The sequence below is a fragment of the Melospiza melodia genome, chromosome 14 (assembly GCF_035770615.1).
Source record: "Melospiza melodia melodia isolate bMelMel2 chromosome 14, bMelMel2.pri, whole genome shotgun sequence".
Classification (NCBI taxonomy): Eukaryota; Metazoa; Chordata; class Aves; order Passeriformes; family Passerellidae; genus Melospiza; species Melospiza melodia.
In genome coordinates this window covers 13,834,683-13,858,444 of record NC_086207.1, presented here as the reverse complement: position 1 = coordinate 13,858,444, position 23,762 = coordinate 13,834,683, and the positions used below count along the sequence as shown (strand labels likewise).

Genomic DNA, 23,762 nt, shown 5'->3' with positions numbered 1-23,762 from the left:
TCAGAAAAGTCTGAGCATAGTTTAACCCTGGCTGTGCCTTAGCATGGTCAAGGAGGAACAGATTTCACAGTGAGATTTCACTTAGCCTTTGCATTAACAGGTCCTACCATCTCCTGAAGATGCTCCCCAGTCTTCACCTTTGTACCAGTATAACCAGTCACCTCCCAGAGAGTTAATGCAGAAGGACCAGCCCCAGCTGCTGGTGCAGGTCCTGACTCCAAATCAAAACTCTGCTTTCTGAGGTTAGTCAAAGTGGGTGCTCCTTGGTTCTGTAGACACAATCTCTGTCTTTTATCCTACATCCAAGTTTCTAAACCCACTGTATCAACCTGCACTGCCCACCTTAGCTCCGCCTGTGTCCTCTCTGTGTTTGACAGGGCCGCAGGATGACTCAGAGGAGGGAAATTAATGATTCAGCAGTGAGATTGTAGCTGGCTTCTCCCCTTGGATGCACAGAAGACCATTAAAAATCCTGGCACGGTGCAGTCAGGCTCTGGTCTTGGTGGCTGCCAGTCCTGTCACCAGTTATGTGGCAGAACTGCCGCCAGTTCTGCCACAGAAAATCTGACAGGCACATCATCAGTCCTTCAAACCACTGTCAGAGGGGCCATTTCAGGTGCCCTGAGCAGAAGAGAAGATGCTCCCCTCCACCAGGGCTGCTGTCATTGCTCTGTTGCTTCATCAGTCAAAGAAAACCACTTTACACCGATCGATGGTTCAAACAGTCAATGATTTTGGGATTTACTCGAATTCGTGACGCTGCTGCCCAGCACGCTGTGATGGTGCTGTATGGCACCAATGTGCCCGCCTGATCCTGCTGCAGAAGTGCTGAGGGCCCGCTGGGCTGGCACAGGGTGTGCTGGGGGGCTGCACCTCCACCCCGGGTCACCGTGCATCCCTCAGGTGTGAAACCCGCCCCGTGAGCCCCAGATAAAAGGTGACCCAGCCGCCAGCGGCATTGCTGCTATCCCGTGGGCTCCGGTGCAGCGCTGAGAGGGAAGGAGGGTCCCACCGCTGCCCCCGCCATGGGGGCCAGGCCCAGGCCGTCAGCCCCGCCCCCGTCGGGACTCGTGTCCCCGTTCCGCCCGCGACTTGCGCCCGCTCCGGCCGCCCCGGCCCCGCCGCTTCTCCCCGGCGTCGGGAGAGGGCGCCGGCGGCCCGCGGCTGAGCGAGGGCGGGCCCGGGGGCAGCGGGGCCCGGGGGTGTCCGAGAGCAGCGACCACCGACGGCCCCGGGCCCGCCGCCTGTGCCCCTGCCCCGCTGGCTGCACCCCGGGCCCGCCGCCTGTGCCCCTGCCCCGCTGGCTGCACCCCGAGAGGGGCCCGGGGCGGCGCTCACCGGGCAGCCGGCACTGCCACGGCCTCTGGCACTCATCCACGGATCTGCCTGCTTCCAGTTTGATCCGTGCTGGGCCAGGCTCTGGCTTTAAGGTATTGGGTAGGGCAGTCCTGGAGCCTCGCAGGAATCTCCTGAGGACGCTCACGACAGACATAAAGCAAAGCGCTCTGCGGAGTCCAGAGCTCCTTCCTGCTTCCTCCCCTTACGGCTGCCAGCTCATTGCCAGCAGCGGGGAGAAAAAACGTTTGGTATGCGGTGTTTGGAAGCAAATCCACTCTGATAGTGCCACAGGCTCCCCGGATAAGCAGGCAGCCGGATGGGAGGCCAGCAGAGAGCAAAGGAAACCCGCAGAACCAGCGAGAACTTTTTTTATCACAGGAGGTACAGAGGCTGAACTTGTAAACAAGGCTCTGTTCCCGGCGGGGCGGGTTCCACGCGAGTGACGGTGGAAGTGCAGAGCCCTGTCCCCGCACACAGCCGCTGCCACCCGCCGCAGGCACAGCCGGGACGCAGGCGCTGCCACCGCCGCGTTCCCAGGATCCCAGCCAGGTTCCTGGAAGGCTTTGGGATCAAGGTGCAGAACTTTTCTAGCTTATTATCTTGAAAACTTCAAGGACACCCACGTGTACTTCCCTATCCGTGACGTGCTGGCCCGTGCCGGATACGGTCTGGTGTGGGCAGCGTGGGCTTTACAAGCGGCCACCAGACCGAAATATTTTGTTCTGTCATGAGGAAGAACAGCATCGGTGCCCCCAAGCCCACGGAAGAGCGCCCCAGTCCCTCCGGGGCACGGCTTGGTGGAAGGGATGGAGAACAGCCTTGAATTTCCCCGGAAAGCAGGGCTGCTAACCTTCTTTGGGAAGCTGTTTGGGAGGGAAACTCCCTTGGGGCCAGGAAAAAAGGGTGCAGCTGGTGGCCCCGGCTTTGTGGCACTGGCATGTCAAGCAGGTTTCCATAGCACCAGCATCCATAACACGGGGCCGAGGGGAGGGAGAGAAGTAGGTCAGACAGGGCTAACAATACCCAGACGTGTCTATCTGTGGCTCAGCCTGACCCAGGAAAGGGGTGAAACGGAGAACAATGGGAGAGGGAAAGAAAAAAATTATAAAGAAGAAAGTATCCACAGTCTGAGCAATGCATTTCTTGCCTTCAGAAAAATAAGGACCTTTTAAAGCCACCTTTGTGTATCAGCGCTGAGCAACCGAGACTAGCACTCACCTCCTGCCCATCTGACAACAGGCTACAAGGGAATTCAAATGCTAATTTGGAGCCAGACTTCTCAATGGGCCTTTCTTTCTGCAGCAGCACCAGGATCAGAGCTCTGGGGAGGCAGCCGGCAGGAGCTGCGAGAGGATGCAGTCGCCAGAGCAGGACTGTGGGACGCCTCCCTTTCCCCTCACCGATCCTCACCGTCACTTTGTTACCCCTTGCCTTAGTTTTACTTGTTTACATGCAAATAACTTCAATGGCAAGGAAAAAGAAAGGCGGGCACATGGAGTTGTGGGAGTGAAATGCCCCCGCTAGTGACCCATTTTATGTGCTGAGTCTGCAGAGGCCTGGCTGTCGTGTTCACAGCATTTTGGGGGTTGCCTGCTTTGCAGTACGGTCATTTTCAGCTACGTGTCTATCAATGCCAAAAGTAGGAAGAACAGCATGGGCAGTGAGATCCAGAGCTCTCTTGATCTGAGCAAACATATGGACACACGGATCTGCTGGGCATGTAACAGAGCAAGGGCAGGGGAAGGAATGCTTTGCTCAGGGGGAATTGGAGAGTGTGGGTGCAAGAGGCTGAGATGGGCTGGGGTGAAGAGCGTGACTCTGGCTGACCTGTGTCATGCCTGCGGCTGGAGAACACCGTGCTTGGCTTGAACATCACCCCCACACCATCAGGGTGTAGATGCAGCAGTGGATGCAGGCACAGGGTATTTCAGACAGGCCAGTGAGAGCAGGCTCCTCACCTGCAGGCAAGTCTTCCCTTACATTAACCACAGGCCACGACCCAGCGCAATAAAAACCGTTCCTGCACTTGATAGTGTGGTAAAGCCTAAGCAAAACCAGAGCTATCTGCAACTTTGTCTGTTAGCAGGTCGGGAGGCCAGGAAAATCCACACTCTAAAGTTACAATTTGCTTCATTCTCATCAGTTTTCTACCTCAGCAATTACCACGTGTAAGAGAGCTCCAAGAATTCACCTTTCCACAGGTAAGGGCAGAGCCACAGTATATATAAAATGGACAGGGCTTAACATGGCCCTTTGTGAATGCCCTACCTGCAAAGGAAAACTGACCACCTGCTGGGGAACCTTATGGAAGAGCATGCCCAGCTCCAGCCCCCAGCAATGGATGCTATGCCAGATTCTGTGTTCAGGGACTAAAGGTAAAAGTTATGTAGGAAGAGCCAAAGGGTCAGCCCTCAGGAGGACTCACAGAGCATTTTCTGGAGTGAGAAAATGAAAGAAGACCTGTGCCTGAGCACGTGTATCAGCTGTGTTGCTTTGATGTGGCACTGGTTGACTAGAGAAAGGTGGGTGACCCCAAATTACTGAGGCAACATTGCCTGCCAGGGCTAAAAGTCAGAGATCATCATTCCAGTGAGGTCAAAGCAGTGAGCTGCTGTGGTCTCTGCTTCTGAGCATGCAATGGGTGAGTGGCTAAAATAGGCTCTATTTCATGAATGCAGCTGGCCAGGATAACAAGAGCTCAGGACTCTGTCTGCCCTGATAGAGTACCACAGCACACTCTCCCAACATTGGACTGAGTCACCCTTCTGTTCAGTAGCTACGGCTTTACAGCTCGTTCTCCATTTGGGAGGGTGTGAAGAAATGCAGACCTTGGAGCTATGTGAATGGCCACTTTCCACCTCTCTCTCTCCTGGCAGCACTGGGATGAAGTGCCAAGGTGCTGCGAATGTTCTGCCTGAATGAAGAAACCTTTCCCGGGAGCAGCCTGATGAGCTCAGCACGGCGCTGCTCAGCCAGATGGCTCCTGGACCAGAGCTGACTCATGCCCACAGAGCTCAGGCAGCAGAACTGGCAGAGAGCTGCAGCACGCTGTGGGAGACACCTCACCCCGGCTGGCCCTGCCCTCACAAGTGGGGCAGCTCCAGCGGTAAATCCAGGTGTTCTGCCCACTGCTATCATTCTAATGCTGCAAAACTGAAACGGTGACAGGCCTGGGTTCCACTGACAAGCAGAGAAGAACCAGGCTGGTGAACTTTTCTGAGCCCTAAAAGGGTGCAGCCATTGAGGGAGCAGAACTCTTCACTTTCACAGTGGCAAAGGATGGTGAGCACAAGCTGTGGATAAGCTGATGGCACAAAGGGAAGGGTGACAGCTTCTAAAAGTGCAGCAGAGGCCTCAGAGAGAGCAAGGGACTTGGGTATCTGCTGTCCACTAAAACAGTGTTTATAAACCTCCCCAACTGTTTTCCAGCTTGGCTTCTTAGTGAATTACAGCTTAGGAAAGCTGGGAAACATGAGCTACATCCAATCCATGCTGCAGGACCACCATTTTCAGAAAACTGAATAAAGGTAAAAAACAAAGGTGAAAAAGAAGAAAGGTGAAGTGTAGCCAAAAATCTTCTTAGATCGAAATCAGACATGGGAGGGAGACTGCACTGGCAAAGCTGTGAACTGGCAGCATTAGTGGGTGTTGAACAAGGCTATGTTATCTAATATGGCAGAACACACATAATGCATTTTTAATAGCATTGTTTCACTTCTATTTATCACAGTGTCACAGCTAGAGGCTGTTTCAAAAGGCATGGGGAATACAGAAAGATTATGATTGGATGGTAGGGCTTTTGCCTGGAGGTCACACACACAGAGAAACATACAAAGCATCAGTAGTATAAGATTTCCATGTATTCCCTGTTTTCAGAGTCCACATGAAAAACAAGTCAGCTGCAGCAGTGTTTACTGAGAGTTAATCAGGTTTGCAGATTAATCATAAGATCCTAATTACAGGTGCTTATATACAAACATGAGGAACATGCAATGCACATAGCTGAGACATGAAAAATGGACTCTGTGATGGCAGCAGCAGAAGAAATGAGTAACAGCTAAGGAGGAAAGGGAAGGGACATACAGTGATGATGGACTGAGCTCTCTCATCTCTTCAGAGCAGGTATTTAAGTTCTGATCAATTCTCCCTGTAATGGCAAATACTGATCCGTGAAAGAATTGTTGGCAATTATTTTTTGCATTGCAGCAATATCTCCAAAATCTACTCAGAAGTGAGCATCTGCTTCACTCTCAGACACACAAAATGTCTCCATATGCTTGGATGACTACAGAACCCTCAAACAAGAGCTGCAGATTTTCTTCATTATTTTCTTGTCCTGGAAAGAAGTTCAAGCAAGATCACAAAGAGATACTGGTATCAAACAGAAAATTCTTGTGCAGGTAACAAGTTTCAAGAGCTGTACTTCGGTCCAGCTTAACACTTCACATGTGTACTCAGCTTCATGTATCTCTCTGCAGACTGGACTGGGGCTCCTCTCCATGAACCTGTAGGGAATTTGGGATGTTGCATAGGGGCTGTGACTATCTGGGAGATTTCTACTCTGGAGCCCACCTTAATGCCTCAGGTTTTAGCTTTCATATTTTTCAGATTCTGTACTGCTTTACTGTGTAGTTCTGAGCTTCATTTAGGGCATGATGAGCTCTCTTTGCAGAGTAGGGAGACAAAACAATTCCTTCTCTATCTGGGGACCAAGGACAAATGATCCAAATCTCAGGCCTAAATCTCAAGAGCATAAACAACAAGTGCACTGAAGAGAGAAAAACAAGAAGGGTGGGACTTCATAAGCTAAAGATATAATTGGATAATTAATTCTAATATGGAAATGACCAGAACTTATAAAAGTGTGAGACTTCATGACTGGTCATCCATTTTGTGACCATGTTGGGATCATCTTGGTTGGGCTCTTGTACTGCCCAAGCTGTATCCATTGAGGCCTTCTAATAAACACCCACTTTATTCTTTAACTCTCTCTAGTCTCTGTTCTAGGTCAGCCTTCACAAGGCATCAACCTGTTTGCCCATTTCCTACCCAATGCACTACAACACCCAACAGGCTGAGCTCAGCCCTCACTGCCCCAGCTGACTCGAATGGGGCAAAACCCTCTGGGAATGCAAATGGGAAAATGAGAGGAGCTCCTCTCCCCTGCTGTCTGGGCAGCAGGTATGCCTTTCTCCATCACAGGAATGAAACAGTGAACTTCTGAAGTAGAACAAAGCCCTTTCAGGAAAAAATATGTACCCAGAGCTGCAGCGTGAGCTGTGACAGACACACTGGGGTTCAACTGGGTCTGTTGGAGGGGAAGGTGCAGGTGTCAGGCTCACACCATAAAACAAAAGCCAGGTAAACATGATGCCTGAGTCCTAGAAGACCTCATGGAAGGAAGAAACTATACCCATGTTTTCAGGAAGATTTTTATCTCCTGTCTCCCTCTGTGCCAGTGCTCACACACCATGAGTCAACCCCCATGTACAAAAGCATTTAACCAGCCAGGGCCTCTGAGGAAAAGGGCTGCTCTGTTAGCAGTAATTCCATTTGAATAGTTAATTATTTTCGTCTTTCAAACCAGCATATACATTGGCTAATCAAAACTCTTCTGATAACTATTTATGTCTTTGCTTGCCCCCGGTGCTCACAGTCACGTTCTTTCCTTGGAAGTGGCTGTACCAAACTCACTGTGGGTTATGTCAAAGGCATGCTGAGTTTTTTGCTTAAGATTAGTAGCAGATACATATTTGCAGAAAGAAGTCATATGAGCTATCTTCTAACACTGGAAGGATATGTAGAACTTCTTGTCAGTGTGAACACAGGATGATTTTAATTTCCTAAGAGACCTCTAAAGATAGGTCTTACATCAGAATCCCGTTTAACTAAATAAACATAAGATCAAGAAAATATTAGGCAAATCAGGCTTCATTTCTCACTGTAAATTAGATAGCAAGAGAACAGCCATTACAACTCTCTTTAAAGCCATTTAATCATGTGGATCATGATGCATAAACAACAGAAAACCCATTTTCTGTCCTTTTTCAAATGCAGTAATGGGGACTAAAAATACCAATCAGGACCAATAAAATGACACATAGTAAACGTACCTCAGTGTATGAACATTAATACATACTATAAAAAGCCAAAAATTATCATTATCTCACTGCTAGAAACGCAAAGGCCTAAACGGGGATTAGCAAAGGGATTTGCTTTACACTAACACTCGGCCAGAAACAAAGCTGGAGTCGGTGCCACACCTCCACAGTCCTAAGGTCACTTCTTATCTGTTCAATCCCACAGCAACGCTCCCTAGCAGCTATTTTAACCTGAACCTGCTTCACTCGCGATTTGTTGTGGAGACGGTGGGTCTGCTCGGGAGAGCGCGGTCTGAGGGGACAGAGGGCATGTGAGAACTCCCAGCGCCCACTCGGGGGTTCCAGGGACAGCTCCGGCCCAGGAACCTCCTGCGCCAAACCCGAACAGCCCCAGCAGTGCCTGAGGGAGCCGCTCAGCCCGGGCTGCCACACGACGGCCCTCCAACGTGCGGAGGGGCCCTCAAGGCCTCCCCGGCCAGGCCCGCGCAGGCCCCGCCGTGCCCGGCCCCCGCCGCGGCGGGAGGCGGAGCCGAGCCCTGCTGACACCGGCGGCGGGCGGTGCTGCAGTGCGCGGAGCCGCCGATCGCTGCCGGAGCCCCGCGGCTGCAGCTCGCCGTGAGCGGGGGTGCCGGGGCAACGGGGACGAGTGGGGGCGCCGGGGCGGGCATGGGGGGGAGAGACAAGGCCGCCGCCATGTTCTAAAACCGGGGAACGGAACGGGCGGGGGCGGGACTCGAGCCAGAGCCGAGGCCGGCGGCAGAGACTCGAACGTGGGTCCTTGGGGACTCGAACTCGGGTCCCCCGGCGGGCGCGGGGGGCACAGGGGCTCGCGAGACCCCCGGGGCGGTCGCGCGCTCCCCCCTCCATTATCCTCTTCCCCCCCCGCCACCACCGCGCGCGCGGGGGGCCGGACGTGACTGGCTGCGTTCAATTTGTCACGCAGCCATTGGCTGGCGGGGGCGGGCGGCGCGTGACGTCAGCGCGCGGCGCTGCGCGGCCGGCGGCCATTTATAGGCGCGGAACGGGCGCTGCGCAGACGGAACGAGCGGGCGGTACCGGGAATACCGGCGGCTGTATCGCGGCCCATCCCCGCGGGAGCACCGAGAAACCCCCCGCGGAGCCCCAATCCACCTTTTCCGAGCGCCCCTTCGGCCGCCGCTGAGCTTTTGTTTCTGTTCGCGCAGCGCCTGAGCGCCCCCGCCCAGCTTTGTTCTTGTTGCGGCCCTTGCGGGGAAGGCGCGGCCAAGATGGACCCTTGTCACACCGAGGAGACCGAGGGCGAGATCCCCGGCTTGGGTAAGGCCCAGCGACGGCGGGAGGGGGACGGGGTGGCGGGAGGGAACGGGGGGATGGGGGAAAGGGCGATCGGGCCCTCGTGGTGCTGCCAGGCCGGGGCCGGTGCCGCGGAGGCCTCACGATGGCGCTGGGGGAGGGAGGGAGGGAGGGGGGCGGCGGGGACGGGCCCGGCCGCGTGCGCCGCTCAACCCCCCCGGCCGCGTGCGTCGTGTCGGGCGGGGCCGCGGGGGCTCTCCGGGGTCGCTGTCCCGCCTCCACCGCCGCCGCCGCGCCCGCGGCTCCCTCCCCTGCTGGGGGGGTGGGCGTGAGATGGCCAACGAGATAAGCGTGAATTACAGTTTGTTACAGGTCTAACGTCCAGCCTTAAGTAGCGTAAATCCGGTGGAAACGGCCACTTAGTAAAGCAGAAGTTGAAAGTAAAGGTTTCTGGACGCCATAACAGTCTCGTCTTAAAATGGTGAACCCGTGCCAGTTATTGCAAAACAACCATGCTCAGCGCCTGCTATCTGTTTACTGGGTGTCGGCCTCTCGCTGAGCTCCCCCGTGGGGACAGACACTCGAGAGTCAATATCACTTTAAAATCTTTATTAAACAGCAGAGAATATACAAGAAAAAAAATCAATATCAAAACATCCCATAATTGTTCTTTTCAGCTATACAAAAAGGTCTAGCAAAACACACAGCTCAGATAAGGATAAAAATAAATCCCAAATCATGTTATTACATTTCAGGCTTGCTTTAAAATCAGCTATACAGGTTATGCATTTGTTTTAAGTAAATTTTTAAACACACAGATTGTTGAGTGAACTTCATGGACTTCTTATTAGGATTAATTTTCATCTTCTAAAGAGGTCAGAAATGACTTGACCTATTAAAAAAAAAAGTATATGTATTATTTGAGGCATTTAAAGTACCAGGCTTTTCCCTTTATTTGGGAAGAAATTGTCTGTCACTACGGTTTTCCAGTGATGTTTTGCCCCTGTATTTAATTCATGAACTGAAATGCGTGTGGCCTTTCAGAGGGGCAAGGTAGATGGCAAGTCTGAGTGTCTGCTTAAAATTAAACCATTAATTGCTGGTTTCCATGAGGATGTAATGACAAATACCTCCACAATTCATCATTGGGCTCCCCAATTTATTTAGAGCTGTTAAATTGAGGGAATTAGTCTTGTCTTAAAGGAGTCATTCTTCAGTAATCTTAAGCTGATGACCCAGAACAAGATGAAGAAAATGGTTTATAGGGTTTCCTAGGAGAGCACTTCCTCATGCTTGTAAGTATTAGGTGGAGTTTTTTTTTTCCCGTGAACTAGCCAAGCAACTCCACCAGAATTTCTTTTCGCATTTACTTCCCAAGTCTTGCCTTTCTGAGGAATTGGTAAACACCATTTTGGCTCTGTTCCCTCCTTGTCTCCTCAAATGGTTGCTCACTCTCTCTTCCCCACTGTTTAATGTCACTGCGTGCATGGTAACTGCAGAAGAGCAGATACAAACCCTCTAATACTTCATACTTACTTTATCAATCAGGTACTCTTGTTTAATCTTATCGTTCTTAAAATCTTCATTAACATCCAAAACTAGAATAGGAATCTCCTTAATGTTCTCAAAATCAACTCTGTTAAATGAAAGAACATAGTTTGAGTAAAGTGACACAAAATACTGTGCGTTCTAGACCCTTGCTCTTGGTTACCACATGCATCTGAAATGTTAAAGCTGGTGCTCCTAACTTAAATATAAAGCCTATGCCAAGTTTGTCCTTAATTGCTCTTAATAGATTTCACAAATCTAGACTTTTAGTAATGTACAAGTTGGGGGGGGATATTTTTTACCTTAGTTTTCTTATCTCATTCTTGTAATGGAATCAATGACCAGAAACTAATTTTGTAATTGTAAGATGATATATTTTTTTCAAAATCTCCCTTGCCCTGTGTCTCCCCCATTTAATCCACTTACGAAGATGCAGTTTTAAAGCTTCCTTTCATGAGGATGACCTCTTTAACAGGTTATAAGACTGGTATTTATAACGTCTTGGACATAAGCAAAACCATTTTGGCTTCAGTTTAGGAACAGATGGGAGCAGTAGTTTAAGTCTTTGTGAGTGTGGAAGGCATTTCTAAAATGCAGTACGTGTGCTGAACAACATTCTAACTTGTGCTTGCACACTTCAGTTCCTATTCCAGACACAGGAAGTGCTTCCTTACTGAGTTTGGAGTGAGTACACAACGTAAACATTCCCAAAATTGCACACTGTGCACTGCCTTCTGTCTCCTAAGCATTTGGGTCATCCTATGTGAAACTTCAGCAAGTAGATCAAACTGATAATGTACTTTTCCTGGAATTGTAGTGCTTCCCCTTCAGTAGAATATTTTGGACTCCTCTAGGGAAAAATCTAGAGTCTGTTTTCATGTTCAGGTTCTTTGGATGGGAAAGCCAGTAAGAGTCAATAAGGAGCTTAAGAGAAGGTGTACAGAGATCACTCAGTAGCTAATTAGGCTTCTTGTGTGTAACAGCTCTGCCAAAAGCCTTTCTGATTATTGTTTAAGTTAGGATTAATACTTAAACTTTGTTGAAATGCAGTCCTGCTAGTTTAATGGTATTTGGGGCCTTGTTTGCCTCTTACATTACAACAGAAACTGCATGGTGAGAAACGTATGTGATTGGCCCCATACCACCATTTTAAGTCTTATTCCTGAGTCCTTCCAATTAGCAAAATCCATATCCTTGCCAGAGTTACAAGAAAGCTTTCTAGTTAAAGCTAATGCTTAACAAAGATTAAAAATTAGATTGAGTTTCATCCCTTGAAACCTGAAGTGTGAATAAATATGAGCATATCCAAATGCCTGAGTGAAACTAGACTTGCAGTAAACTCGATAAAACTAAAGCTTAAGGTAGGAAAGAGCTTTGCCTGCAAGTTGAAACTTGCTACAGAAAATGGATTCCTACCTCATAGTCCTTTCATGAAGCCAGGTTTCATGTTTATAGTGGAGGTTTTCCAAATACTCAAGCTCGATTCCTTGCTCCTCTTTTCTGCCCCTCATCTGTAGCCTTTCCATGCATTTCTGGGGAAAAAAAATATAAACCTGGTCATTAATCATGTGTTGTAGGTTAAATCAGCTAAACGGATCAAGTGGCCCTTAATTTGGAAGGACTAATGCTAGACATTAGTGAGCATTAATTTTAAATGGTTGGCTGAACATAAACGAGTTAAATCTAGAATAACTTTTTTTGTACCCTCTTAAACCTGTGGAAGATGAAACTGGAACTGAAACACCTCCATTTTACTGAGCATACCTGAGGTGTGGTTCTGAGATAGATCATGCCGTCCAGTTCTATATCTGATTGAAACTGATTCAAAAGCCAGGTGTGCCAGTCCTGATAAATAGACCACTCTGTTTCATTAATACTTCCAGACTCGAACAGGTTGGAAGCAAACACATATCTGCAATGAAAGACATCAGTCTTATGCCAGGAATGACAAAAGTGAACTACCAAAACAACAGAATGATGGTATTGAAAAAAATGCCTTAATAAAGCCTGCTCCCTTGCAGGTATTAATTTAAAAATCAAGTGTTTCCTCAGCTCCATGTCTTTAAAGACCTGGAAATTGTTATTGTGAGTTCTTGCCATGCTGTAATTACCTGTCACTGTACACAGATCTTTCAAAAAATTGCACTGGATGTTCTGCTTCGTACAGCTTGGCTGAGAGAGGTTTTAATTGGGCTTTTACTCGGCTCAAGCAGGCATAAGTCTGAAATGTGTAAGCCCATCTTGAGGGTTTGTCATACAGCATTTGAAGTAAGTTTCCTCCGCTCTTCTGAGATGTTGAAAGTTCCTAAAAGGCAAGAGAAAAAAGTTAATGTGAACATACTGCTTTTCTCAAACGAGAATTCTGATATGTTCAAGTAAGAATTCATGGCTTTCTTTTTATTACTAAGAAAATGCTTAGGCATAGGACCTAAGAGACACTTTTTCCTCAGGTGATGGTGGTTTTCATGACAACTTCTTTGAGCAGTTTAAATTCCAGATTTTAGCGTGATTCCCGTGGAGTAGGGTATGTGGTTTGGAATATACGTTCAGTAGTATCTTGCCTTTACAATTTGAGTGCCTGACCAACTGTGGTATGATAGTGGGGATGACTCTGGCTGCTGCAGACTAAGTATAGCTGGGTTTTGGCATAACTCCCTGGCTGAGGAACTCCCTGCAGTTTCTTCCGGCCCAAACCCAGCGCACCTACCTTATACTCATCCTCGGCTGTCTGGATGTTGCACCACTTAGCGATGGGCTCGGGGATGATCTCCCACTCATCGCTGTGTTTCTCCAGCAGCCTGACAAACGTTGACTTCCCCGCAGCTGCGGAAGATTAGAGCAGTTCACAAAGGGCTGGGGTTTGATAGCTCTGGTGCTGCTGACGGACAGGGCAGTTTGAGGGTTGTTAGTGCCTGTTGGGGCGCGGGGCCGGCCGGGTCCGCCGCGGAGCAAACTGCGCTAATCTTTCTCGCCAGAGGGGCCGCGCCCGGCCGGTCGGGTGATGTGGGCGGCCGAGGAGCGGCCGACATTTTAGAGCTGCCGTGGCGGGCGGAGCTTAGCGGGGAGAGCGAGGGAGCGGCCGCGCAGGCGCTGGGACTTGGCGCGGGCGGGAGCGAACGAGCGCTACAGCCCCGGCCGGGCCGGGGCACCGGGGCTTTGTGCTCCCGAGCCCGCCCTGCGCCTCCGTGTCACTGACGGGCACCCTGCTCGGGGAACTCCCCATCCGCCCCAGCCTCGCTCCGGCTTCGTGTCCCGGTGCGACTCTCCCCGCAGAGCCCCGAGCTGCCCGCAGAGCCGGGGGAACAAGCGCCGCAGCCGCCCCTCTCTCTCTTTGTCTCCCCCGGCATCCCAGGCCCTTGGGGTGCTCCCGGCCTGACACCCCCCACCTTCCCCCGGACTCCCTTCCTACCCTGAGCCGCCCTCCGCACCCTCTCTGCTGAGCTCACCGATATTCCCCTCGATGGAAATCTTCCTGAGGCGCTTCTGGAAGCTGGATTCGAGGGAGCCGGCGGGGCTCTGGCAGTGCCGCTTGGCGGGGGTAGACATGGCGGTGCCGAGCGGGATCTAAAGGGGTTCCCGGCTGCTCCAGCGCACTTTAAGCGTCCCGCCAGGCGGGTGGGCGGGATGGCCGCTTCCCGCCAGTCCTCCCCGGGAAGAGGCGGAGGCGCTGCCCCCTCCCCCGCCGCTCCTGCCCCGCTCCCGCCGCCGCGGTGTTACAAAATGGGCGTTCGGCGAGTGAAATGGAGAAGAGACCTTTGAGCAGGAAGTGACTGTAGCACGGTTCCACTTACTGATCTAATTTGCATTTCTGTAAACGAGTTCGCCATGTTGTTTGATTTACTTACGTAAACTTGAGCATGCATTTAAAAAAATTTAAAAGCCTCCAGCTGTGGGGGTGGGGTGAATGTTAGTAGTCCAGAACATGTAATAAGAGATGAGGCAGTGTAGGCTCACAGTCTGTTTTGGTACTGACTGGAGAAGAAACGCTCGTGGATGAATGGTGTTCATCCGGAGACTACTCAGAGCAGCTTCTGGGCCCCAAATACCAATGTCGGGGCTCCAGGAGCTTGCTTAACTCTAGGCACCGGTCCTCTATCAACTGTGCAGACAAGTTGAAACATGAGCTGGTTATCCAAGGGGAAAGGGGATGGAGGATTCTTAGATGAGTTATTCCAATTTCCTCCTTCCTCCTCGGTAATACAAGGTGAAATCTAGCTAGGTCTGGTGTGTTTGGAGGAAATGGGAGGGAATTAACTTTTCCGTTCTTTTATGATAATTGTGACCCATTGTCTCTTCTTTCCCCATCTCCTCCAAACACACCAGGCTTCAGTGACCGAAGCGAGCAGATTGTTTCACGTGGGGTAGCGTCAGCCTTTGAAGCTGGTAAGTGCCAGTTCGCGCACCGGTGTGCGCAGCCAGAGCGCTCGGCTGTCCGCGCCACGCGGGAGCCGCGGCGGGCCGGGGCGGGGGCGGCAGCGCGCGGGGCACGCGCAGTGCGGCGAGCGGCGCCCAGGGCGCGCGGGGCCGGGGCTTTGTTCGGCGCGGCGGGCGGGCGGCGCGTGCGCACAGGCGGCGCGCGGGTCCCGGGGGTGGGGCCGGGCCCACCGGGGCACATGCGCCCCGCACCCACCCCGACCACGCCGCGGCCGGTCCCGTGCTCGGCGGAGGCTCGCGGTGCTCGGTGCCCTCTGGTCACACGGCCCTCCCTGCGAACCGGGCACGGGTGCTGCGCCATCGCCGGGGGCTGCGGGCCTGCCAGGGCGGCGTCTGGGACCGCGCTCTTTGTGCGGAGGAAGGCCCGGCCCAGCGGAAGCGGGAGCACCCGCCGCCATTTCCTAGCGCGCTCTCGCTGCAGGCTCGCCCGCTCGCTGCCGCCTGACCGGGACTAGGCGCTCTCCGGACAGTGGATCAGGCTCGGAGCCCTAGAACCAGCGCGGAGCCCCACCATGTGTGCGTGCGGGGAAGGGGCAGGGCGCGGGCCGGGGGCGGGAGCGGCGCCGTGTGTGTGAGGCGGCAGCGGCCGAGGCAGAGGAGGATCAGGGAGGGCCGGGACACAGGCCAGGGGGGCCGCCGGGCGCTCTGAGGGGGTGCGGGTGGCGGCCGTGCTGAGCAGCATCTCAAAGGGCCCGTTCTGGTCTTTCCAGCAACCACAGAAGCAGAGACAGAGCAGAGCCTCACCCCCAATGTGATGCTTAACACAGAGAGCAGCGAGGGATACGTCGTGAAGGTCCGGGGGCTGCCTTGGTCTTGCTCCACCGAGGAGGTGCAGAGATTCTTCTCCGGTAAGTGGGGCTGTGGAGGAATAAGAGCTGTGGGAGAGGGGTTGGGCTCTGCTGTCAATTCTGGGTCACTCCCAGAGACACTGTGGTAATGCTGTAGTGAGCACTTGCAGGAGGCATTCAGTAGCCAGTGCAGTTTGTAGTGCAACAAGTACTTCAGCCAGAACCTGGGGTGCAAAGCCATGTTAATGCTAGCAGGAACTCATTACTAAGGGGCTTCGTTTGAGTTGCTGGGATAGCCACAACTGCCTTTGCTGCTTGAGTAACCAGGAGAGAGAAGGTTCAGTTTTAAAGAAAGTTCAACCTGAAGTAAGAATTACAAAGCTAAATCCCAGCAGACTCATGTTATTGGGACAATACGAGTGTTCAGTGTGTGTATGCTTCCCCAGATTAATAGCATTCTGCAGTAATAAATAGTGGTGATAAATACATGCTTTCTGCAGTGACTGGACCTTTTAAAACTGCTTCTGGAATTTGATGTATTTGATTTTGTTCTGATTCAGTTTATTACACTTAGACTGATTTTTACTGTTCCTTATTTCAGGCTAATAAGAGAGTTAAGATCAAAAGCAGATAGTGTGTTCACCTTGAGGCAGAAGAGTTTTGGAAATAGCTAATTCGCAATTATCCTTTATCTGCAGGTTTGACTAGAATGGGAACTTTAGTTAGTGCCTTATTTAACTGGTCATTTTAAAGTTGCATTGCACCAGAAATGGTGCTGACTTTGTTATGATATAATTGATACTCAATATATTTTTGGTTTTAGGCTCTCTGAAACTTTCAAAGTAACACTGTTCCTGTAATAATTAAAGTAATTCTGACCTTTCTGTTTGATTTTCAGATTGCAAAATTCTGAACGGGGCTCTGGGTATCCGTTTCATCTACACCAGGGAGGGCAGACCAAGTGGAGAAGCATTTGCTGAACTTGAGTCAGAGGAGGACGTGAAATTGGCCCTGAAAAAAGACAGAGAAACAATGGGACACAGATACGTTGAAGGTTTGACTCAGTTGGTCTAGTAACTGACTACACTGTGTTTGTGCTTGATGGGTTTTTGGTTAATTGCATTTTTTGTCTTTCTAAAATGCATGTGAAAGGACAAATGGACTTGCATATCATAAGTTGGCTAGTTTCAAGGCAAATAACTTTAAAAACTTTACCTTACTCCAGAATGCATTAATTCTAAGTGCCTTTTACAGTTTTCAAGTCAAACAACGTTGAAATGGATTGGGTTCTGAAGCATACTGGTCCCAACAGCCCTGATACAGCTAATGATGGTTTTGTACGTCTTAGAGGACTCCCATTTGGCTGTAGTAAAGAAGAAATTGTACAGTTTTTTTCAGGTATGTGGGATAAAAGTAGTAGCTATAGCACTATTGGTTTATGCTAAAAGTACCCCAACAAACCAAACAGGCATGGATTGCCCAGTAGTACATCCAACAGTATTATCATGGGTATTTAAAGTAAATAAAGCAATTCTTCATTAGTTTTCTGGGCATGAAGAACCCTTTGGATCACTTCCTAAAATACTTGATAAATTAAATAATTTAGAGAATGCCAAAAAGGTGCTTGAATTTATACTTGGTGGGACATGCTGTTCCAAGAAAGGATTACAGAAAAGTATCTTGCTTTCCAAATAAAGCTGAACAGTTCATGTGGGAAGCTACTTCCACCCCTGGCCTTGGATGATTGGCCCTGGTCAGTGAAGGATGTAGATCACACTCCCCACTGGGCTCTGTGTGAGGAGCCAGGTTCTCAGTAAAGGGCCCATGACCTCTTCCCAAAATAGAGTTAGTATTGAATGAAGTGCAGAGAAAACCTGCTGAACTCTACCCAAATAGAGATCTACAGATTTGCCCCTTTCTCTTCCTATGGGGATAAAAAACCCACCAGACCCTTGATGTTGCCTAGCTCAAAGTTTTTATGGGTGAAGAGATAATGCCTTGTTTTGACTAATTTTTACTTTTTTTGCAGCTGTTTTATGTTTACAAACTGAAATTAGACTATTAAAATGTCTAAGAATGGAATCTGTTGTTTGTTTAGGATTTCATTTGTTATTATTTTCAAAATACTAGATTTCTAAATGTTTTGCTGTTACAAGATATGATGAAGCTTGTTGTTTTGCTTTAAAATACAGTAGAGACATTTCCAGTTTTACAATCTCAGAACTTGTTTGTTTTTTTTTTTTTTTTTTTTTTTGTTTTCTGAATTGGTGATATGAACAAGAGCAATTTCTAAGCATGTGCATTTTAAACTGTTCTTTTCTTACATGGTGAAGTAATTCAAGCTTTATAAGTTGTTTATGTACTTAATATACAAAATATGTCTCTTCTGTTCAGGAACTAATACTTAAAAATTACTTCATGATTTTTTTCTTAATTAAGCACTCTTAAAGATAAAAAATTGCTGAAACTTGATATTTGCATAAGACTAATTATTTTACATGACTTCTAGTAAAATTACTTGTTCTGTATAAAGCTGTTTAACTTGCTGTGTTTGAATTTAAGTTCTCTTAAAAAGTTCATCTTAAATACTTTCACAGAATTGCCGAGGTTTGTAATGATGTGTAAAGTTCTTAACTCACCCTGCATTAGATGCCTTCTCTGAGGGGCTGTCCCTGACCCTCAGAGCATTTCTGAGCTCTGCAGGGTGGGTTAAGAACCTGAACTGAATGGTATGTGATCGTGGAGCTCTTTGTTGAAGTGCCTTGTTTGTTCTGGTGTTCTAGAATCAACATACCATTCTCTTAAAAGTGTTTAAATTCTGGTGTTTTTAAAGCTATAAGAAAAAACTCATGACTGGGCTTGTGATGTTAATATTGCCCCCCTACTGGGGTTATTTGTCCTTGGGTTGAAGGGTTGGAAATCGTGCCAAATGGGATAACATTGCCGGTGGACTTCCAGGGGAGGAGTACGGGGGAGGCCTTCGTGCAGTTTGCTTCACAGGAAATAGCTGAAAAGGCTCTAAAGAAACACAAGGAAAGAATAGGGCACAGGTGGGGATGGATGGTTGGTTGGCTCTGTCACTTTTCTTATGGTAAACCATTAAATCCATATTCTCTCTTCTGAAAGTGTTAACACCCAAATCAAAATAGTAATTGTGGTCTCTAACTTGGTGATGAGTAAAGATATTGATTGCTGCAGTGTGTGTGGCACAGACTGTTTAGATCTACCCAAAAATACAAGATAAAATTGGGCTAAACTAAAATGTCCTTTGGGAAATTGAGTAATAACAGGCATTCAAAACTATAGCTTGGAAACGACAAAGTTGAGAGACTATGGCTTTAACTTCTCAAATAGCACCAATTCTGCCTTTAGCTCTAAAGACATGCACAGTATTCTTACTACCATAAGAAAATGTGATACTTTCTAAACTTGTTTTATAAGTTGAAATGTAACAAATTTACTTACTTGTATTAATCTTCAATGTAATAAGCATAGCTTTCAAGAAATTGTCACAAAGGGTTTTTATTCAATTTTACTTGTGACTATTTATCATTGAAGCATGCACCTTTTGCCTACGCTGAATTACTGAAGCATAGGCTGGGTTCAGTAGTACATGCAGAGCTTTTTGTGGCATCCTGATGGGTTAAACTCTTGGTGGAGATCGGGTTTTTAACCCTCTGTTTCTGTTGCCTTGAGCAACAGTGCTGAGTTGAGCGGACACTGGTCCCTCCTACATTGTTTGACTAACATTTTAAATTGGGGGGAGGTGGGTGGGGAATCAGTATGCTCCCCCACCCTTAAGGCTGGGATACTGCAAAGTATGAGGAGCACATAAACCCTTCAGTAATTTTAATTTCTTGAAAATACACTGATTTAAATGTAATGTAGTGCTAATAATAGAAAGTCATTGCCTACATAACGTAAAGAAACCTGGCTTAAAATTAACTGCCAGTGTCAAGGCTATGACTAAATGGCTTGTTGTAATGTGAAGTTGTGAGGTGTTTGTGGAAGGAATCAAAGACTGAGTTCTCCCTGTGCAAACGCTCGTAGGTACATTGAGATCTTCAAGAGCAGCCGAGCAGAGGTGCGCACTCACTACGACCCTCCCCGCAAGCTGCTGGCCATGCAGAGACCGGGTCCGTACGACAGGCCCGGCCTGACGCGCGGGTACAACAGTCTGGGTAGAGGAAGTAGCTTGGAGAGGATGAGGCGTGGAGCCTACGGAGGAGGTAAGTGCCCAGGGGCCCAGGGAGCTGCTCCTTTGAAAAGCAGCAACTCTTGGACCTGGTAGTGTCTCCCCAGCTGTGTATGTGTCCTTGGCCTTAATTCTTGTAGAAGAAATGAAATGTTGTAGTAGTCGTTGTTTGCAGTGTGTACTGTGTATTTGGATCTTTCTGTAGTCGAAATGAAAGTTTATTTGAAACTTTGTGTAGTTGAAATGAACATGTCCAATCTGTTTCTAGGTTATGGAGGTTATGATGACTACAATGGGTATAATGATGGCTATGGGTTTGGTTCTGATAGATTTGGAAGAGGTAAGGATCTCTAATAGGAACAGTAACTGAACTTACGACATGTCCCAAAAGAAACTAAAATACATCTGAAAGACCTAGAATGGACTCTTTTCTCCGCAGGGATGTCGGACCACAGGTACGGCGACGGATCGTCCACCTTCCAGAGCACGACTGGCCACTGCGTCCACATGCGAGGTCTGCCCTACAGAGCCACGGAGAATGACATCTACAACGTGAGTGCCACACATGCAGCTCCCCTGTGCATGGCTTTGGGTCCCGGGCTCCTTGTGGGGACATAGCAGCTGCCCTGCAGCTGCAGTGTTCCTCTGGAGAAAATGGCTTGTTGTAAACCCAAACTGTTGCATTGGTGCGTTTTAATCTGTGTGACTGTTCCGTGTGTAGTTCTTCTCACCTCTGAACCCTGTAAGAGTACACATTGAAATCGGACCAGATGGCAGAGTAACCGGAGAGGCAGACGTTGAATTTGCTACTCACGAGGATGCAGTGGCTGCCATGTCCAAGGACAAAGCAAATATGCGTAAGTCTGACTGCTCGAGAGAGGTGGCTTTGGGGAGCTGCCAGCACTGGATGGGGTGTAGTGCATCTGCTGCAACTGGAATGCCAAAGATGTCACTGCAGCTTCACTTGCAGTGAGACAAGCTGCATGGGTTTGGTGTGATATGCTCTCATGGGAGAACTTTATTCTTGCAGAACACAGATATGTAGAGCTCTTCCTGAATTCTACAGCAGGAGGAACTGGTGGTGCCTATGGCAGTCAGATGATGGGAGCAATGGGTATGTAAATGTCTCACGGCACTTGGAAGCTGGCTCGTTCTGTACAGCTCTAGCTTTATTGTGTGCCTGGCATCAAAACTGAAATTCAACATTCTGTCTTAATCACACAGTCAAGGAGTCGGAAGGGGTAGTCCAAGATTGGAACACTAGCACATTGCCAGGTATATAATCCTTTTGGGAATACATTTGAGCTTTAATAGGTTGAATAAACTTGTGGTGCTGAGTGTGGTGTGCTTGTGGTGGGATGAGTGGCTTTGGGAGTGCGGTAGTGCAAAATTGGGGAGATACCTGTCCTTATTCTCCTTCCCCTTCCCTATTGGGGGATACCAGAACATGGTGCGGTGATGGAGGATGTATCTGTGGCATGTGACCTGCCATTCAAGCTGAGTCTTGGTGGTGAGAGAGAGATATTTGGAATTGGGAGAAATTGTCTGAATTGCTCTGGCAAACTCCAAAATTGTTTAAAAATTTAAAATGTGTGTTTGCAGCACAAGTCTTAAATGCCTGTTGCTGTTATGCCTCTAAGACAGATACCCTCCTGACACCCAGCTGGGCTGGTTACGGAGATGAAGGTGGGGTTGGTTTCTGGGGGGCTCCGTTGTCTCGAGGGTGCTGGGGTGGGGGGGTGTGGATGCACTGCTGCTTTTATAGTATTTGTTTACAAAATGTTTATAGTATTAACGCTGATATTTAAACTACAGAAAGGGGTGTTAGGCAAGTGATGAGGTTAAGAGCAGTTTGTTTAAACAGAGGTATCTGTGTATGAGCCACACAACTGCTGTGATGTGATGCACAATCAATCTGGGGCAGGAATAAGTCTGTCAGGACCATGTACACATGAGTGACTCCAGTTAATGAACTTCTGTGCTTCTGGAAGGCCAGCACTCAGTGTGAGGTCCCTTATAGCCAAGCTTAAGTTTTTTGGGGTGTGTTACAGTGCAGATTGATCCTGTTTAGTATAGTCCACAGAAATTGTAAAAGTAACTTCTAAAGTTCTTGTTGCTGCTTGATTGCAGGGATGTCTTTAGAAACCCCATCACTTTCCTTGAGCATGTTAAACTTCCCTTGGTGTGAGCAAGGTAGTGCCAGAGTGCAGGGGCTGTTGGTTGGGTGAGGGCTGGGGTTTGTTGATGATGAGCAGATCTTGACCGGCAAGTTCTTAATGTTTTTACCCTTAACTTAAAGGGAGCCAATCCAGTTATGGTGCTCCAGGCAACCAGCAGCTGAGTGGGGGCTATGGAGGAGGATATGGAGGTCAAAGCAGCATGAGTGGCTATGGTAAGAGCATTTCTTTGCTGGTTTCCATTGGGCCAGGTGCAGCTGGCTTAACATGCCCTTCACTGGTGTTAAAGGGTTATGTTATAACCTGGGCAGCACAGGCTCTGAAAGTTAAAGGTGTGGCTACTGTGAATTTTGGGGAACGGGGGGGTTGATTCAAAGCTGCAATGGGGACCTGTGGGGGGGAAATGTGGAAAACTATTCTGGAAGGGGCAGGAAATGCCAGTCTCAGACTTGCATTGCTCTGATCACTTTTCTTAACCCAAAAGCTGGAGACCAGCTTTGTTTAAACACAGTACAAATGGGGGAGGGGGTCATGGGAGGCTGGGTCCTCCCTATTCCCCCAGAGCAGTGGTAAAGCTCTGGCTTGGGAAGGGGGTGATGCAGAGCTCGTGCTGTCGTTGAACATCCGGTAACTGGCTTTGGGTACGGAGCTGTAAACTGACACTTTGCAGCGTTGGGCACGGTAGACGGTATTTACGAGGTGGCCCAGCAAGGACAGGCGTTGGGGCAAGGATGCTTCGAGTCGGCCTGAGGCAGCTGTGAACCTGCTGTCGGTTTCCCCCTCAGACCCCGGGAGCCAGGGCGCCATGAACAGCAGCTACTACAGCAGTGGGAACCGCGCATCCATGGGAGTGAACGGCATGGGCGGCATGTCCAACATGTCCAACATGAGTGGTGGCTGGGGAATGTAACCAATCGCTGACTTTTGGTCACATCTTTTTTAAAAAACAAAAAAACAAAAAACTAAGTTTAACAGTTTTGCAATACGAGCTTGTGATTTATGCTTTACTGTAAGTGAATTCAGGATTGTTTTAAAACCTTTCAGGTTCAGTATTTTTGAACATACAGAAATGAACATTCATCTAGGATGTAATAACCAAGTAAAGACTATAACTGTTAAACAATTTGGAGCGTTTCTCAAGTTAGTTTTGTTGTAGGAGTGTATTTAAGCAGTAAGCGTATTTAGGTTAAAGCTGTTTGAATTATGTTAAATGTTGCTCTTATACCATATTACATCCAACACTGTTTTGAATACATGTTGAAAGAGACATGCTTTTTTGTAAAGAACCAATATAGGAGCTGTGTCTGAAAATCAAAGTGAACATTTGGCATGTTAGTTCTAGTTTATTTCTTTTAATATCCTGTAAGGCATGTTAAAGCTTTTTTTTTTTTTAAGTTAATGGGGGAAACATGTTGAGACGCAATACGGCTACTTTAGGATTTTGGTCTTGGTGTTCGTATAAAATTCTGAGGCCTTGATTTAATCTTTCATTGTATTGTGATTTCCTTTTTAGGTGTATTGCGCTAAGTGAAACTTGTTAAATAAATCTTCCTTTTAAAAACTGGAACTCACTCCTTCTTGAACTCCAGCTTCTTGTAACCACACTTGCACCCATGTCCTCTGACTGTTGTGCCCTTGCCCTGCAGCTGCCACACAGTGACTCAGTGGCCCATAAACTGTAACAGTGACAAGTGGGGGGGAGCAGAGGCAACGCCCCTGCTGCTGGGGGTGCCCAGTGGGTGTTGGTTCAAAGCACTGCATGGCTGGGCCCTAAAACTGCTGGGGGGGGATGAGGGTTGATTCTGTACTTTCCTGTAGGCATCCGTGGACTGGGCAGCTTACTGCAACCATGTTTCAATAAATGTAACTTGTCAAACATCCTGCTTAAAGATGTGATTTTGTAAGCAAC

The 23,762-nt window shown here is 48.7% G+C and overlaps 2 protein-coding genes across 14 annotated transcripts; one reads left to right on the top strand and one right to left on the bottom strand.

Annotated features, from left to right (window-relative positions):
* Positions 1 to 7,962: 7,962 nt before the first annotated feature.
* HNRNPH1 (heterogeneous nuclear ribonucleoprotein H1) lies at positions 7,963 to 23,420 on the top strand. Of its 13 annotated transcripts, XM_063168788.1 has the most exons (16): positions 7,963 to 8,054; positions 8,624 to 8,735; positions 14,583 to 14,642; positions 15,404 to 15,541; positions 16,380 to 16,535; positions 16,736 to 16,879; positions 18,393 to 18,531; positions 19,532 to 19,710; positions 19,945 to 20,016; positions 20,095 to 20,228; positions 20,398 to 20,533; positions 20,707 to 20,790; positions 20,901 to 20,951; positions 21,279 to 21,362; positions 21,976 to 22,068; positions 22,639 to 23,420. In XM_063168788.1, the coding sequence occupies exons 2-16, from the start codon at positions 8,687 to 8,689 to the stop codon at positions 22,761 to 22,763; spliced, it is 1,644 nt and encodes a 547-aa protein (XP_063024858.1). In that variant the 5' UTR covers positions 7,963 to 8,054; positions 8,624 to 8,686; the 3' UTR covers positions 22,764 to 23,420. The 13 variants fall into 13 exon arrangements, with proteins under 13 accessions (XP_063024858.1, XP_063024863.1, XP_063024859.1 ...); XM_063168793.1 differs by lacking the exon at positions 14,583 to 14,642; XM_063168789.1 differs by lacking the exon at positions 7,963 to 8,054 and having other exon boundaries at positions 8,452 to 8,735; positions 20,116 to 20,228.
* Positions 9,306 to 13,946, bottom strand: LOC134424751 (deoxycytidine kinase 2). Its single transcript, XM_063168801.1, has 7 exons — positions 13,706 to 13,946; positions 12,967 to 13,082; positions 12,371 to 12,564; positions 12,024 to 12,171; positions 11,676 to 11,791; positions 10,248 to 10,347; positions 9,306 to 9,603 (listed from the first exon to the last, which is right to left on the bottom strand). The coding sequence occupies exons 1-7, from the start codon at positions 13,803 to 13,805 to the stop codon at positions 9,565 to 9,567; spliced, it is 813 nt and encodes a 270-aa protein (XP_063024871.1). The 5' UTR covers positions 13,806 to 13,946; the 3' UTR covers positions 9,306 to 9,564.
* Positions 23,421 to 23,762: the final 342 nt, after the last annotated feature.

Excerpts from the sequence above, each read along its gene's own strand:
- HNRNPH1 (XM_063168788.1), top strand. The coding sequence starts at position 8,687 with ATGGACCCTTGTCACACCGAGGAGACCGAGGGCGAGATCCCCGGCTTG. Across the intron at positions 18,532-19,531 it reads AAGGAAAGAATAGGGCACAG|GTACATTGAGATCTTCAAGA; the intron begins GTGGGGATGGAT and ends AAACGCTCGTAG. Across the intron at positions 19,711-19,944 it reads GCGTGGAGCCTACGGAGGAG|GTTATGGAGGTTATGATGAC; the intron begins GTAAGTGCCCAG and ends ATCTGTTTCTAG.
- LOC134424751 (XM_063168801.1), bottom strand. The coding sequence starts at position 13,805 with ATGTCTACCCCCGCCAAGCGGCACTGCCAGAGCCCCGCCGGCTCCCTC. Across the intron at positions 12,565-12,966 it reads CAGCCGAGGATGAGTATAAG|GAACTTTCAACATCTCAGAA; the intron begins GTAGGTGCGCTG and ends CTTGCCTTTTAG. Across the intron at positions 12,172-12,370 it reads AGATCTGTGTACAGTGACAG|ATATGTGTTTGCTTCCAACC; the intron begins GTAATTACAGCA and ends CTTTCATTGCAG.